At 32.9% G+C, this 17,891-nt stretch overlaps 1 protein-coding gene across 4 annotated transcripts in view; it reads right to left on the reverse strand.

Annotated features, from left to right (window-relative positions):
* The window catches only part of GALK2 (galactokinase 2), a 105,488-nt gene that overhangs the window by 79,966 nt on the left and 7,631 nt on the right, over positions 1 to 17,891 (reverse strand). For 2 of the 4 annotated variants that reach the window (XM_039889084.1, XM_039889082.1), the window contains exons 1-3: positions 14,765 to 14,948; positions 6,181 to 6,269; positions 2,870 to 2,993 (exon numbers count right to left, since the gene is read on the reverse strand). In XM_039889084.1, the coding sequence (XP_039745018.1) occupies positions 2,870 to 2,993; positions 6,181 to 6,269; positions 14,765 to 14,817 (266 nt within the window). In that variant the 5' untranslated portion in view covers positions 14,818 to 14,948. Of the gene's footprint in view, positions 1 to 2,869; positions 2,994 to 6,180; positions 6,270 to 14,764; positions 14,949 to 17,891 lie in introns of those variants that run through there. The other 2 variants (XM_039889083.1, XM_039889085.1) reach the window with 1 other exon arrangement.

The raw sequence follows: 17,891 nt of genomic DNA on the forward strand, positions 1-17,891 counted from the left end.
TGTCAGATGGATACTAGATTTATCAGGATGATCACTTTGTAAGTTACATAAAGTCTAATCACTATGTTATACACCTGAAACTGATATAATATTATATGTCAACTGCAACTGAAAAATACAAATTATTTTTAAAAATAAACACTTAGAAAAAAAATTTTGACAAAATATGTACAAGACATGTATCTTAAAAAAAACAACAAAATATTTCTGAGAGAAACTGAAGAAGACCTAAATAAATAGAGAGATATACCATGTTCATAAATTGGAAGAGTAAATACTGTGAAGATGTCAATTTTCCCCAAAATGATTTATATATTCAGTGCAACACTAATAAAAATCTCAGCATGCTTTTTCATACAAATTGAATAGCTGATTCTAAAATTAATGAGAAAATGCAAAAGATCTAGAATAGCCAAAGCAAATTTTAAGAAGATAAACAATATTAGAAGACATATACTACCTGAGTCCAGGACTTCTTATAAAGCTGCAGTTTTCAGATAGTGCATTATTGACATAAAGATAGACAAATACATCAATGAAACAGAATAGAGTACAGAAATAATTCCGTACCTATATTAATAATTGCTTTTCAACAAAGGTGTTGAGATAATTCAATGAGAAAAATAATCTTTCCAACAAATGGTGAGAAACAATTGGATAGCCATATGCAAAAAAAAATAAACATAAACCTCGGCCCTGATCTCATGCCACATACAAAAATTGACTCAAAATTCATCATAGACCTAAATGTAAAAACTAAAACTATTAAACTTCTGGAAGAAAACATAGGGAAAAATTTAATGGCCAGGGGTTTGACAAAGGTTTCTTAAATAGAGTCAAAAACTATATACTGTGAATGAAAAGAATCAATAAGTAAGACTTGATCAAAAACAAACAGTATTCTTCTTCAAAAGACATAGTAAAGAAAATAAAAATTCAAGCCACAGACTGGATGAAATATTTTGTAAAGCATATATCTAACAAAGGACTTGTATCTATAATATATAAGAAACTCTCACATGTCAGTAAAAGATGAAAAACCTACTTGAAAATGGGCAAAAGATTTAGCCAGACCTTTCAACAAAGAAGATACATAGATAACAAATATATGAGAAAATGTTCAACATCATTAGTTAGACAAATTAAAATTAAAAAGCACAGTTTGCTACAACTACACATTTATGAGAGTGGCTACCATTTAAAAAGACAAGTTAGCAAAGACGTGGATCAGCTGGAACTCTCACAAATTGATGGTGGGAATGCAAATGGTACAACCACTTTGGAAAACAGGCAAATTCCTGAAAAAGTAAACCCAAACAGTCCACTCTTAGGTATTTAACCAAGGAAAATGAAACATATATCCACATACAGATTCACAAATATTCTTAGTGGCATTATTCGTTAATAGCCAAAAACTGGAAATGATCTAACTGCCCATCAGTGGTGAATAGATAAATAAATTATGGCATATCCATGCCATGAATGCTACACAACATGTAAGGAACTCTTGGAGGGATGCTGCATACTTCTTAAGGGTCCTAATGGAATAAAGCAGAGGTACCCGCCTTAATAACTCACCTCTGCTTCCCTAACCATGCTCTTTCACTACTGCTCCCCTAGGATCATTTCCCAAATACTCTACCTTCAACCAAGTCTGTTTCAGGCTCTGCTTTTATGAAAAAAAGGAAATAAAATGAAACTGAAACCACATGTACATCATGGTGGGAATGGTTAAGTGAATTTGAGTAAATCAGTGTGAAAAATTATTATGCATTCAGTTTTAAATGTTTACAACGACACAAAATTGCATTTGAGATACAGGTTTTCTTTAAAGGGTTCGAAATGTACATAAGATATAGTCTTAATTATGCAAAATAAATAGAAAATAAAAAGGATCTTATACAATAAGTTCCATTTAAAAGTAGGGAATTTCTATATCTTATATAACCTGGTTAATAGTATCTTATCAAAAGCACTCATAAAATATTTGCAGAATAAACAAACATTACTGCAGGCAAAATGTCCAATAAACAACAGTCCAAAAATATAATGTGCCAATTATGTGCCGAAATCATTTTTTTAATTATTTTTTTAATACATCATAATATACTATAAGCAAATAAGGCTTATCCCAGGAATGAAAAGACAGTTCAATAGAAAATCCATCAATGTAAATTATGACATTTTTTTAAAACCGATCTTCAAGACTTCAAGAGAAGACATTTCATAAAACTCAATACCCACTAATGATTTTTTTAATCTTAGCAAACTAAGAATTTTTAAAAAACAACAAAAAAGGAAGTCTTAACTTAATAAAGCATACGTACTAGAAATCTACATTTATTATGTACCAGACTGTGTTTGACAGCACTGAAGAAGAGAGGCAGCTACAGTATCTGAACTCATAGAACTTGTAATCTACTGGGAAGAGGAGGGGAGATACTGGCAAGTAAGCAGATGATAATAATACAGCCTGGTAAAATACTATGACAAGAGAATTAGCTAGCCCTGACTTTGCTGGAAATAGTTACCGCAATAGACATAGTTTTTGGGCAAGGACATAGTTTTTTTCATCTTTCTATAAAGATAAAACAATGTCGGACACATGGTAAGTGTTCCTAAAATGTTTCTTAAATGAGTGAGCAAATGAACAAAATAAACAAATATTAAATAGTAGCCTTAGATTGTTTTGGAAGTCAGATACAACGTTTTAATAAATTAAATCATTCCTAAAAAGGAAAAAAAATATATTTATTATAAATTTGATGTCTCCTAAAGAATTCATGTGGGTACAAATATAAACACACACACACACACACACACACACACACACACACACACACACACACCAGCAATCCTAAATACTCACGGGTACAAGGGATTTGTATTGGCCAGTTGAAGAATGTGTGTTTTCACAGGTTCCACAGCTATTAACATATCTTGTTCCACAGCCATAGGAAGAACAGAATATCCACAGTAATCTATATGTTCTCCTAGAAAAAAAGAGAAAGCATTTTTTATCACTGATAGTATATGAAAGAGAAACTCCAGTTGATACACAGAAAAAGCTTGACCAACAGCCAGGTTTTAACAAAAAGTAAAAATACTATGGGCAGAAAGTGATTCAGTTTTCTTTTTCTCCCAGACATCTGAGCCAGGAAATTCTGTTAGCATAAATATATGTTATTAGTTTCTGTTAATGTTTAGAGTTCTTTAAAACTTCACTAGTTTTTTTCCCATTTTCTAATTCATAATGATCATGTTTATGTTATGTGACTAGTTATATGGAACATCAAGAAAAGCATTATCTCCTTTCTCTATTGATTTTTGTATTAATTTTTAATATATGAACAATTGAAGCCTTTAGCACACTCTCCCTTATATTAACATTATGTGAGTCCCATTCTCTTCCTCCCTTGAGAATGAGCTTACTAAAGGTGAGGATCTTTGCTTTATTTTTTGTGGACTAACCAAATACCTAACAAATTACACTGGTACTAGTACATTGTGTTGAATGTGCTACACATAGCTAGGATAAAGAAAAGCTAGAAAAAGAATATTTAATCTGTACTACTTTATATGTAATAAGCAAATATAAGAAGGAAACTATTCTTTCTAATTCTTCTATGAAATACCAAGAGGAATTTTTTTTCTATTATACCATAATGTCTTCTCCAAATTATCATTTAAACTCAAGGTTGTTATTCATAACATTTAAATACAAAATAACAATTCAAGAAAGATGGGTTAAGCAAGCTCATTTATATTCACCAAAAACAGATTCTTATATCTGATTGTTCCTATGGCAGACATTGATCAGTTAAGATCAAAATGAATGGAAGGCAATTAAACTGCATAATTATATTTTAAAATAAATATTATTCTACATATTATTACAGGTAGCAAGTCTTGTTTCTACACTGACATGTCCGTTGAAATAACAAAATAAAAAGCAATAATAATAATAAAGGGTTTTTTTCTGGATCGACAATGACAAATGAAGAAATGGTTTCCAAAGTTGTCTTTCTCTCCAATTTTCTTCAAGAAAACAATATTACACAAAACAGTGGTTCACAAGTAGAAAACATATTTAAACAAGGGGAAATCTAGGAGGGCACCAGATTCTGTTGGGAAGGTTGCAGTGTGGATGACAGCCTCCTGACATTCCTCCCTTTGTCAAAACTGATGGAAATACCCAAGTGAGGGGCATGAAGGGAACAGGAACTCCTGGCAAGTAAGGATATGATGATTACATTCTGCATATTTAACAAAAATATAATAATGCTTTTTAATAAACACTGAAATTAATTTCATCCCAAGCACTAACTAAGCTAACTACATTGGAACATAATACCTCCCATTTTAAATCAGAAAACAGTCAATAAATTTACTAGAATAAGAATTACTTGTCAAGAAAATCCTTAATTTGGAAACCTTACACCCAAAACTAAGCAAAACTTGGCTCTCTTCTGAGGATATGGCTTCTTTGCAGTTCTCTCAGCAACAGCAAAGAGCTGTTGATGTTCTCCTTCCACTCCACCATTTCCAGGCCTTTTTTCTGTCCCCCTGTTCTTCACGGCTCATGCCACATTCTCTCCTCATCACTTTCATCTAAGGCTCTTTGATACTCTGTTCTTCACTGAAGACCTTATCATCTCATTTTAGCCCTCTCCATCCCAGTCCTGCAATAACCTGAACAACATCCAGGTAAACAACCTAGTCTTAGGTCCCAGCTTCCTAATTCCTTGACCTCAAAAAAACACGACTTCCCCTCTGCTCTGCTTACTTCCATGGCATTGACAAATCCAGCAATGGCCACAGACCTTATCACCTGGAACTTTTCTACCTATGAAATTTTAGTTTCAAATATCAAACTTCCCGTCCTGCCATTTCTATTACAGTTTATCTCACTTTCCTGTTTTCCAGACTCAGTTCTTTGCCCATCCCACTCCCACCCGACAAGCTTCCTATTATCTCTTTCTTTTTCAACCCAGCATAGATTCCAGAGTTCATTACTTTACCTGCTCTCTTGCCAATATCATCAACTTCCTGATGCCTTGTCATTCTTCTGTTACCTCTATCCAAAACAAAACCCCAAACTTAGATCAAACACAGGCAACCTAGATTAGCTGAGACAGAAAAAAATGAAAACTTTGCAGACTGGTATTGCTACAATTCTATGGTCTCCAGCTCAAACCAGATCACAAAGCTACCCGGCAAAGCTTTTGTTGTTCTAGTCTTTTCCCTCTCCCATTCTTCACAAGGCTATTTCGAATTTTGTGCCTTCTTAAACTTCCAATCCCTCCAACTCTCTTCTACAAGAACTCCCTCAACTTTCTATTCAAAAATTATATATTTACCTACATCAAACTACATCCTTTTCTTTCTTGCCTTCTGTTAAAAGAGTCAAAGTGGCCCTCTTCCTAAGCTCTAGATACCAGCCCGCTTGTCTTCTTGGGAATTCTGCTCCATTAGTTTCTCCCTTCTCAGATGTCTTCAATCTCTCTCGCGCGCCACTGGGTTTACTTCGTTTTCCCTCCTTCTCATTTAACCTTACTCAAATATCTCATATTTTTAAAATTCTCTTTATTTGCTTCAAAATAAAATAAGATCGCCTGAGTTGATAATAATTGAAGCTGGATGTTGGGTACATAAGATTTCATTATACTACTCCAACTACTTTTTTGGATGTTCACATTTTCCATTATAAAAAGTTTTCATTTTAATCCTCCTTTGACTCCTGGATTTTTCTCAGTTCCCCATCTCATCTTCTCTCAATAAAACATACTCATTCTTCAGGTCACCACACTATTAAAAGCAAGAATACTGGTTTCCTAGTATTCCTCTAATCCAATGAATAAATAAATGTAAAACCACCAAAATCACTCAATTTAACCTGCAGCACACAAAAATATTTTCATCTCTCATGAAACAATATTAATATTCAGATTCCAACAAATTTATAATTTTTTTAAATGAATGGGCAAAATTAACATTAATAACATAAACTGGGAAAGTATAATGTGTTCCTTATGCAAAAGTTTGCCTTGCTGTAGCAGAAATATGTAAAATATTCTATTTTTTCAGTTCTCCTGGAAAATATTAAGAAAATAATGCATTAACAAAAATTTGTATTTTACCAAAGGACAAAAGAATTAAGAGAAGGGACTTTCGAAATACCTATTATGTTGACTCTTCCTGGTGCTCGAACATAAAACTTGGGAATGGATCCAAACTTAGAGTTAAATGTCTCTTTTAGCTTTAGCAATCTGGAAACAGAGAAGTAAACACCCAATAAATAAACAATACTGTAACCCCTTAAGTGACACAAGAGTATAGCTAAGCACAGAGAAGATTTAAAAAGTTAAATAAACTCATAAAATTTTTCTGTAGGTTTGGAAGTTCTTTCATGGACATAAATCTGGCACATCTTGCTGTGCTAGAAAGTAAGGAAGGGCTGAAACAATGACAGAAACATGTCAGAAGGACACAGAGACCCACATAAGGAGGTTCTTACTGCCCAAATCTGAAATAATCTGAGCATCAAAATAGTAAAAAGGTAACATACTATAACCCATAAAGTAAAGTAAAAATCAATAAATCCACACTGACACAAATAAATGGAAAAGGAAAAACACTTCCTTACACTGGAATGACAAATAATAAATATAAAAATATATTTAAAAAAACAAAAAAGTCACCATTTGGTGACCATTATAATAATAATTGACTCAAGCACGGATCATCAGTGTATGCTAAAACCAGTAAATTAAAGTTTGACATGAAACAGAATATTAACATCTTCTTAAAATATTTCACCAAAAGATACCTACTAATTACAGAAGAAATAATAGTAACTTTACAGTGGGAAAACCAGGTAGTGTCTCCTTAACCAAGTGATTCAAGTTAATAGCATTGGTAATGGGACAAATAGATACCATGTGCCTCCTGATATGATGTACTGAGAAAACAAAATTACTTTTTTATAGTTTTCCTACCAAAAATAAAGTGAGTCTAATCACGAAGAAATACTTAGATAAACTATTAAAGGAGAAAATTTTTTAAAGTATAATCATGACTCATACAGACATAAACATGTCTTAAAGATTTTATCTCATTAAAAAAGATTTTATCTCATTAATTAATGACAAAACCATAATATAATCATTTAGAAGAATCCAAAGTACTCCTCATATATAGTCAAATAAGGAATTTGAAATGAACTCATAAATAGACAGAAAAACTGGTTAATAGCAAGCCACAACAATCAAATGTATTCCACCAAACACAATTTGCAATTTCTATGGACAAGAATCATTTGCATTGCTATCAGTTTTCTATGACATAAAGAGCTGTGAAAGAGCTTGAATATAAGGCTCAGAGCCATATAGAAATCAGATAATCTGGATGATAGGTATGTTAAGCTAATTCTGGTTCTCCTTGGAGATACCCATAAAGATTACTTTTGGTCCATTTCAATGTTTTCCACAATTTTTTCCTGCAACCCAAATTGAGGGATATTCTATAAAATAACTGATCATGAAATACAAAGACTGAGGAACTGCCTCCCACCAAAAAATAAAAGTTTTTAAAAACAACTAAAAGCAACCTGTGTCCTAGATAGAACCCTGACCAAGAAAAAAATATTACTATTATTAATGTTTTTTGCTATAAAAGACATTAGTGGGATAATTGGTGCACTTGAGTTCTGCCAATTAGATAATATTCTATTAATATTAATTTCCTGATTTTGATCATTGTGTTCTGATTATGTTAGAAAACGTCCTTTTTTCTGGGAAACACACTCCTGTATTTAAAGTTAAAGAGGTATCATGTCTTCATGTCTTCAACCTAAATCTTGAACTGTTTAGGAAAAAAATTATGAGAGAGAGAGAACAATAAAGTAATTACAAAAAATGTTAACATTTGGGGAATCTGGGAGAAGAGCATACAGTAATTTTTCTGTAAGTCTGAACTTACAGAAAACTTTTCTGTAAGTCTGAAATTATTTTAAAATAAAAAGTTTTCTTAAACAATGTGCTGATGCTTTACTAAGTACTCTATTTCAAAAGGAGATTAATAATAGTCCTTGGTCTCTAGGAATATAAAAGTCTGGCAAAAGAGAAAGATAGGTGAGCTAAAAAGTACAATACAGAGTGACAATAGAGTAATAAGCCAGTCTTCTTGGAGTACAGGGAAAAGCTCTTTAGCTCCTACTATGGGAGAATGTGTATGCTAAGATAAATCTAGAAGGGGAAGAAAAAGTTAGAGAAGGCTTCTCCAAGAGGCAATCTCTTAACATGAATTGTAAAGAATGATGTCAGACAAGTGGGATGGGGTGACACATTCTAGGTAAATGAAATGAAAAGGCCCAGCATGCTGCATTCAGAAAATTATAATTAGGGTTTCAAATACATCAAAAGAGAAAAATAGGAAAGGAGGCTAGTGGTAATCAAGTCCCAGATCATAAAGGCCTTTATATGCCAAGTTGAAGAATCTGGCTTTTAACACATAGCCAAGGGATGTGAACAAATATTTAAAGATAGAGTGATATTATCAGTTTCCCTCTTGCAAAAGTTTCCTGGGAAGTGTGTGGAAAATGGGTCATAGGAGGACAAGGCAGAAAAAAAAAAAAAAAAAATCCAATAGGAAGCCATTGTAGTTAACCTAGAAAGAAATCCTGAGGGTACATTAGTGGTGGAGATAGAGAAGGGTAAAAATTAAATTAAGAAAGTCGAATCCACAAGAATTGGTGACCAATTAGATGTGGGCAAGAGGGAGAAGTTTTCTGGCTTATATAACTCCACTAGCTACAATAGGAGCTAATGTTATTTCTGCTTATGAAAATCGTACATAGAAATAAATTCAAGTTCTGCTAACTTGAATCATTGTTAATTTGCTTTTATAAGCACTGCAAACACATACCAAAGAAAAAAGATGAAATACTAACAGCAATGTTAGAATCAGTCTCTTAAAATATTTTAACAAAATGATTTTGAGTTATTAAATTTTGTGTTATTTTCCCAGACCACCTCAGGAAGACAGCGGACCATGCCTTACTGTAACGGCTCCTTCACAACAGGCTTACCATACAACATTCCTTGCCTTTGAAATTCAAATGTGCAGAGGCTATGAAAAAAAAACAAGGAAAGCACTTTTTCTAAGAATAGAAAGAACTGATGTGTACAGTGTTTTTCTAAACTTCATACCTAATCCTATAATAATGAAGCAGTTTTGCTGTAATTGGGGGAGTAGCTGTATTTTTATCACTCTCAGCTAATCACCAGCCAGACTCCATCTCTTAAAATGTAGTCACTTAAAGTATGCCCTCAAAAAAGAGTACAATGAGCAGTTTTAATATGAAAATAAGAGCTCCTACAAAGATTACATTGTTAAAGGCAGAATTGGCCAAAATATCATCACATAAATTGCTGAATCTGGTGCTGTGAATGATCTTTTGACGTAAGATTTTTTTAACAGCAATTTTAGTAACAGAACTTGAGAAACAAAATTATGACTGTAGTGAATGAAATTGATTTTACCATAAGGACTCATTCTCAGAGGACCCTAGGGTGAACAAATGGCTAACTACAGAGAAGAATAAATTAAAATTTCAGGAGACAAAACATGTATCTTTAGTTTGTCATTATGACCTGAGACAAGTCTTCTATCCTATTTGTGCCTCTGTTTTCTCATTAATATCAGGATAATCGCTCATGGCATTACATAAAATATAAATTTTTAATACTAATTTAAGAATAATTTGTTGTGAATATGTGTGTTTATGGTGAAGAGGATCAAAATGTGCCACTCCAAAATATGCCATTTGGCATGAGGATTATTTTGAGCGTAAGGCAATTAAGAAATAGCAGACACAGAAGGAGCTCTCTACCCTCTCTCTAGCCACCTAAAAGCTTGGCATAAATTTTTTCCCTTTGAGAAGCTGTCTATCCCCATACCAAGAGATGACTCTTATGACTTGAGACCTCACTGACTTGAGTCTACATAAACAAACCTTACTAAAATAATTTTTATTTTCCATTAGTTTCCCCCACACAGTCACCTTTCCACAACTTACCATCCCTAGAAACCCAGACCCCTTCCCCTTTATCTAGTCACTTCTCACAATTTATCATCCTTTGTTAAAATGTTGCTCCCAGACCTAGCAACTTCTTTTGGTTTTCACTTCTTTTCTGTAAAGCCCATGTGCATGAGAAATAAACATTTTCTCCTGTTAATCTGTCTTTTATCAGTTTAATTTACAGGACCCACCTACGAAACTTAAGAGGATAGAGGAAAATTTTTTCCTCCCTTATTATGGTAATTTATATGAGTTGTTCTATCTCTCACTTTCCTCAACTACAAATTGAGCATAATAATAGAAATAACTGCAAAGTTTTGTTTTGAAGATTTTATAAGCATGTAATAATTATTAGTCATTATTATAAAATTATATTTGAGAATTTAACATATGTTAAAAATGGTATTCAAAGTGTGGATAATTGCCATTGGGGGAGGAAGGGCAATTTTAATCCCTACTTTGCTTCTTCCATCACAATATATTCTCCTAGATCAGAAATTTAAATGTAAAAATACAACAGTAATTATATTAGAGATCTTGGAAAATAAAATCCTGATGGTAAAAATAAAAATAGTAGATGGGCCGAATAATAGGATGAAGGGTTAGAGAACAAATAAGTGAGCAAAAGATAACACTGAGGGAAAGTAGAAATAAAGCCAAAATTACAATTATTTAGAAAAAACAAAAATGAGTGATTTGTATATCAAAACTTATGAGATGCAACTATAACCGTACTCAGAGAAAACCTTCTAGCCTCAATGAATATAAGAAAACAAGAAATAATAAAAATTACTATACACATATCATTTTCTTTATTGCTAGCAAAAAAAGCAATAAAGAAAGAAGAAATGAATTAAAAGGCAAGAGAATTTAATAAACTAAGGGGAAAATAGCAAAAATTTACAAACAGGTTCTTTGATAAAAATAATAATATAGAAAAAAACTTTTCTGAGTCTCATCACATAAAATCAATATTAGAAATAAAAGATAACTATAGATTCAAAAGAGATCTTATTTTTTAATCTATACAAAAGAGATGATTTTCCTAGGAAAATACAAATTTCTGAAAATTGACGGAAGAGAAAAAGAACAGGAAAAAAAACAGAAAATGTGGTCAGAAATAACCCCGTTAATAAGACCCAGAAAATGTCATTAGTTCTCTCAAGACCTTAAAGAAAGATGATCCTTTGCTTTTATAAATGGTTGTTAACAATAGAAGCTATAGAAAGCATTCATTTTGTGAGGCCAATATAACCCAGATGCTAAAACTTAATAAAAGCCTCAAAGAGCAAACTCTCACTTGTGAAGATAGAAAAGTTCTAAATAAAACACTGGTAAATTTAATTCATCATACATTATTTTATAAGTGACCAGACTTTATTCTAGAAATATGAAGGTAGTATGAGGAACTCTGTTGATTAAATGCATTATTCCAATGGAATAAAAAGGAAAACTCTATAACTCCATGCTTCTCTCAAAATATGCAAGAAAAACTGTAAAATTCAACAGCTATTACTAATTTTTAAATTTTTTTACATATTAAATTTTTTTTAAAGCTTCTGACATGCTAGAAAAGGAAATGCCCTTACAGCTAACATCATATTTGATGACAAAATGTTAGTAACATCCCCATTAAAATCAGAATCAAGACAAGGGTACTAACATTCAACACTGTACTGCATAAAATATAAAATATCTACACAACAAAATATATATAAAGTCAAAGGAAAAGTGCTAGACTGGGAATAATATTGCATTATATATAAAACAACAAAGAGTTTATATCCAAAAATCCATATGTTCATACAAAAAATACATATATATGTAAAGAGCTTCTGAAAACTAACAAGAAATAGACAATCTAACAACATTTTTTTTTGCAGGGCCATTTGGCAGAAACTATCAAAATTTTAAATGTTCATTACTTTTGGCCCTGATTCTATTTCCATGTAAGCATTTAAAGAAATGTTCACAAAAATGCTCAAAGACATATGTAGAAAAGTCCTTCTTATAGCATTGTTTGTAAGAATGAAAAATCGAAAATTTAAATGTACACTCTAATAGTTGAGTGATTAAATAAATAATGTTCATACTATGAAATACTCTCAGCCCTTAAAACAGTGAAATAAATCTATATGGAGTGATATGCCAGAATCTCTGAGAAATATTAAGTGAAAAAAGTGACAGAAACAAACATGATTCTTATACTGATTCTTATATTACATTATATTACATGAATACACCATTTTCATAAAAAATGGTAACAATGATATTATAAGGATTCAATGATACTATAAGGATAAAATGATATTACAAGGATACAAGCCAAAGTGATAACTTCTAAGAAGGGAATTGGCAGCACAGGATAGGAATCAGAGAGTATAGTGAAGAAAGGGATTTCCAGGCTTTACTGAAAATTCTTTTAAATAATCCAAAACTTTCCTATTAAGAATGCATTCATAAAGCACCATTATTCATAGAGCCAAAAAGTAGAAACAATCCAAATATCCATCAACTGATGCAAATGTATAAACAAAATGTGGTATATCCATACCATGGAATACCATTCAACTATAAAAAGGAATGGCATACTGATAACAAGTTACAATGTGGAAAATATTACAGGAAGTGAAAGAAGCCAGTCACAAAAACTACATATTAAATTATTCCATTTATTTCAAACCTCCAGAATAAGTAAATCTATAGAGACAGAAAGTACATTAGAGATTGCTCTGGATTAGGGTAGGGGTAGAGAGGAGGTGATAGCTTAAAGAATGCAAGGTTCTTTGTGGGGTGATGAAAAAGTTCTAACTTTGATTATGGTGACAGTTGTACAATCCTGTGAATATACTAAAAACCATTTCACTGTAAACCTTTAACAGATTAACTGTTTGGTATGTGAATGATAGCTCAATAAAGCTGTTACAAAAAATAATACTAATCTAACAATTTCACAAAAAGAAGGAAGAGAAGAGAGAATGCTGCAAAGAAAACTAGAATAGTGAATTTTAAGTAGTCTTACAGTACAGGATACATGAAAGATTGGGATGAGAAAAAAATATTAGAGCTTCTACTTCTATTTGATTTTATATAAAAAGAATAAAAATGATGTTGTTTACTAAAATGTATATCATGGTTGATTAATGCCTTTACTCAGAAGATTATATGTCCTGTAAAGCTGAAGAGGCATCCTGAAGAAAGACCAGGAGTTCCACAAGAAGACTGTCTGACCTTGATGCTCTGGTGCATTTTTTTTTCCTTTCAACATGTTGTAACATATGAGCAGCTAGGTGAATTTATAGATACACTATCTAGATTTAACTGAACTCACCATTGCTAGAATGAATAAGTGGCTGAAACATTGCTTGACACTGACAATCACACTGCATGCACAAGTGAAAAACAAGAAAATGACAGAGAACAAACTCATCCAACTGCTATTATGATCTCTTCTGTGGCTAGCATTTGTTACATGAATGAACACTGTGAAAGTCACAAAAAGGCAAGAAACTCTAAAGAAATTTTATAAACAGTTTGTTTTTAATATGTTATCATCATTCTCCCTCCCCTGCAGGGTAACTATAGAAATATTGAGCACTATGATTGAAATCATAAAAGAGAAGAAATTTATAGATATATTTTATATAAAAGACTAAACTACAAGGTGACAGATTATTTTCATGTAACAAATTCCTCATGAATCTTATTCGAAGCATGTCTTTAACAAAATATCCTTAATTCATTCAAATACATAAGGGCAACAGAGAATATAATGACATCCAGAGACATTCACAAGTAATCTAAAAGCAATGTTGATCTCCGGTAACTAAATGTTTCTTTCTGGTAACTAAAGACCCATTGTTTGATAGCTTAATGGTGTAAAAGCATTCTCAAGTTTTAGTAAATTATATTGTCAACTGTCACATGACAGTCATATACCAGGAAGTCGAGAGAGCTTGAGGACATAATGTTAGAGAAAAAAGTTAACACGGGGGAAAAAAAGTAAAAATTAGAAACAGCAAAGGGAGAGAGAAATCACCCTTAGAAAAAATTGTAGCCGGTTATAGACTTCATACTAAGAGATTCAGTCCTGTGTCAGAATGAAGTATTCCTACAAAGTGTCTGCAAGACATCCTTAAATGAAAAGATCCTCCACTAGGTATCACTAAGCTTTTAGTTATTCTGTAGTTTAGTTATTCTGTAGTTAGGTACTGGCGGCAGATTAATTCCCACAGTGACAATTCATAGATTCCATTTGTTTAAAAGGATGCAGAGACCAAGGGTTTTTTGTTTCGTTTTGAGTGTTTGATTGTTTTCAATGAATATTTTAGAAAAGGGACCTTAAAAACTACTCTAAGTTGGCAGGCAAGACAAAGAGAGAAGAGGTTCAAAGTTAATTTGGGTATTTTTGCTAAAGCCCTGCAGAAGAGTGTGCCACCTTCAGCAAGAAAGGGAAAAGAAGGATCTGCATGACTGAAACAGAACACATCCCTGGTAGTAGCCAAGGTGAAAAGTGCGGTGTGCTCTTTCTTGCAAGCCCAGCCACACGGCTTTATAATATTCCTAGGATTCTGTCCGCCCCCGGGGGCAAAAGCAGCCCCAGTGAAGAGCCAAAAGCCCTGGACACCATCGGCACTTTGCCAATCCAGGAGATCCCAAACCGTGGTATCTCCTCTTCCCCACCTGGGATGTTCTGCCACCTGGATTCGACACGTGGCAGGGCCCTCCGTAGCCATATTTCGCTAGATCCTATTTTCTTCTGCAGTTTCAACTGGCGAAGTAAGGCTTCTGAGGTAATCACAAGACATCTGCAGCAGGAGTCCTTTCTTCCGGGCGACACCAACCCCCACCCTGCGGAAATCCCGCCGCTTTGCTGAGGTGACTGCTTCCAGTCCACCCCGCCTCTGGCTCCGCCTCCCTGGGCTCTAGGGATCCGTGCCCTCCTAGCCGCTGTCAGGCACAGCCACGTTGCTGCTCTGAGTTCAAGGGAACCCAGGACTCGTTAGAACCCTGCCTGGAGCCCATGAGAAAAAAGGTTTTGTTTCTGCGAATAGGGTTAAAATCTAGCACCTCAGGTTGCTTTTTTTCTTAAATTGGGTTTTTTTCTTCTTTAATGACCAGCAACTACTCCCCCAAATAACACTAAAATATTTAGTATTGCCTCTTATGTGGATTATTTCAAAATCAGGCAGTAGAAAATTGATGCAGCCCTCGATTTAAACATATTTGCATTCATTCCAATAATAGAGGCATTGGTAGGCCTTCCTAGAACATAATAACAAAAAGAAGAAAACGCGTCTTTCAAATTCTATACAGCCCTTAGCATCCAGTTCAACTTAAAGAAATCTCAGATGCCCAATATCAAGAAACACACCATCTCCACCCTATTATCACTCTACCACATTGCTGGTTTCCTTCCTTCATAGTTTTCACAAGTTATGCATATTTATTTTCTTATTTATTATCTGTCCCACCATTTCCATTGTCACTACCACTACAAGATAAGGAACTTTAGGGTAGGAACTGTGTATCCCCAGCACCCAGATCAGTACCTGGCTAATTGGTTTTTAATCAACAGGTAAGATGATATGAATGAATGACTGAAAGGTGAAGTGACTTGCCTAAAGTCACACTGTTAATTTGGTAGCAAAACCTGAATGAAACCTCAGGTCTATTAACTGTCTTGTGCACTTTGTACTTCAGAGTGCTGAGATTAAACCCAAGCAAAGCCAGCCAGCAATACACCTATTTCAAGTTTCCCTAGTTGAGGAAGTTTGGGCCAACACTAGGGGTAGCAGTATAACCCAAAAAGATTCAGTACATTGCCACTCCAGAACTTCTATATGTATACCTTGAGGAAAGGGAAATCGGAAATGAAGGCTAAAGTGTGAACTGACAATATCAAAGTGTAACTAAAGGGTTGCAGCCCCTTTGTACCCCCTTTCATTGTTACTGTAAATGGAACATCATGGAAACAAAGTTATTCTGGTCTCAGGACTATTTTCTATTGTCTCTGTCCCTCCTTATTACTTGCAATGAAGCAGTTATATCTTTTTTTTTCTTTTTTGAAGCCCAATAAATCCCAGTATGATGTTTATTGTGGTTTACTCTTAAGAAGAGGCATCAATGTCATTTCTGTAAATAGGTTTGCATGGGGAGAGAATCTAAGTTAGAAAAAAATTAAATTTTTAGGAACATCAGTAAATATGGAAAAGAAAAGATCATTTTTATTCAGATATGTTTCTAATATATCCTTTTATGATCATTGAAAAATAATTAAATTTTGAAGTTTTGTAAATATTGCTAATCTCAAACTCATTTTGTACAGTATTTTAAAATGAATGCATTACCTATAGAAACTGTTTCATAAAAGAATATTTCCTATTGAACGTATATTTGATGACCAAATATTAACTTCACTAAATAAAACCTGATGGCAAAGCGTTACTTTGAATTTTAGATACATTTCATTTGCAGTCTCAATAAAGCTGATACAGACTAGAACACACCTTATACAGCAACAAGTAAAACTCCCTTTTTTAAAATGATTGGCCTAAAGTGAAAGAGTAAGGAAAGAATGGGGCTTGAATGAAAACCCAGATTCTAGACTCCTAGCCCAGCCCATTTCTGAATGTGTATGATCTTTGATGAGTCTCCAATGAAGTGTGCTTAAAAACAAATTATTGAAATAATTAGTAATTTTGTCTCAAAATTAAAATGTGTACATTATGATTTTTATATAACATTGGCCTTAAAATAACTTGTTCTTAAAGTACTAAAGAATCTCAAGTAGAAACCAAAAATCAAAACTCACATTACTTTCTTATACTTTCTTCTTTATGCCAGGCCTCTTACTAAGTAAGCACTTCGCATGTATTATTATCTCTTTAAATTTTCCCAACAATCCTTATGAAATAGAAAAGTATTGTTTCCTTGTCAATTTTAAGATATTCTTTTGGTCTTTATTGGACATATCTAATAGAGAAAATGTTTAATGTCTAAATTTTACAGTGTTTTTATTTTTATGAATCTTGGACTTCCCAGTTCTTTATTTTTTGCATATGGGCACACTTACAATAAGGTTTAGACTCTAAATTATAAATTAACAGGTATTTTATGATAGATTCTTAAACATAACCCTAATTAATAAACTTGACATTGTTTCTCTTCAAAGGATATTTGTTTCTGTTCAGATAAAGTATTGTAGCAAACAGAACACCAAAATGAAACAAAACAAAAACTTGTTCCAAATTCAAACTAAAAACATTAGAGTCACACAGACCTGGCTAATTCTTACCTATGTTAGGTCTTAGCTTAAAAATCGCTTTCTTCAGGAAATTTTCTCTGTTCCCTGTCCCTATCTCTACCTTCAAAACTAAGTCTCTAAGACCATAGATCATTTATCTGAAATAATGTTATTTCTGTGGTTTAGTCTGTTTGTGCAACTTCTGGAAAATATTTCTTAACTTGACTTATAATAAAAAAAAAAAAAGTATTGTTCACAATTGGGAGAATCTATTTCAGTGACTTATTTTGTTTTTTTCCCATTATGGTAAAATATTATATTTCTTTATGTCTTCTTTATGATGTTCTTTATTCACCTGTATATAGAATAGATACATCTTTCTAACATATAATCATTTAAATAAGGGCAAAACATAAGACATGATTCAGAGAAATATGTATTTATATAGTTAAATATAGCATGCTAATCTTTTATAAATCAATGTGAAAGAAAGAAAAATTATCTGTGCAAAGGGGCTTTAACAGAATATAGGTTGTTTTGCAGTGAAAAACAACAACTAATCTA

This window comes from Pteropus medius, unplaced genomic scaffold (genome assembly GCF_902729225.1).
Source record: "Pteropus medius unplaced genomic scaffold, Ma_sr-lr_union100, whole genome shotgun sequence".
Classification (NCBI taxonomy): domain Eukaryota; kingdom Metazoa; phylum Chordata; class Mammalia; order Chiroptera; family Pteropodidae; genus Pteropus; species Pteropus medius.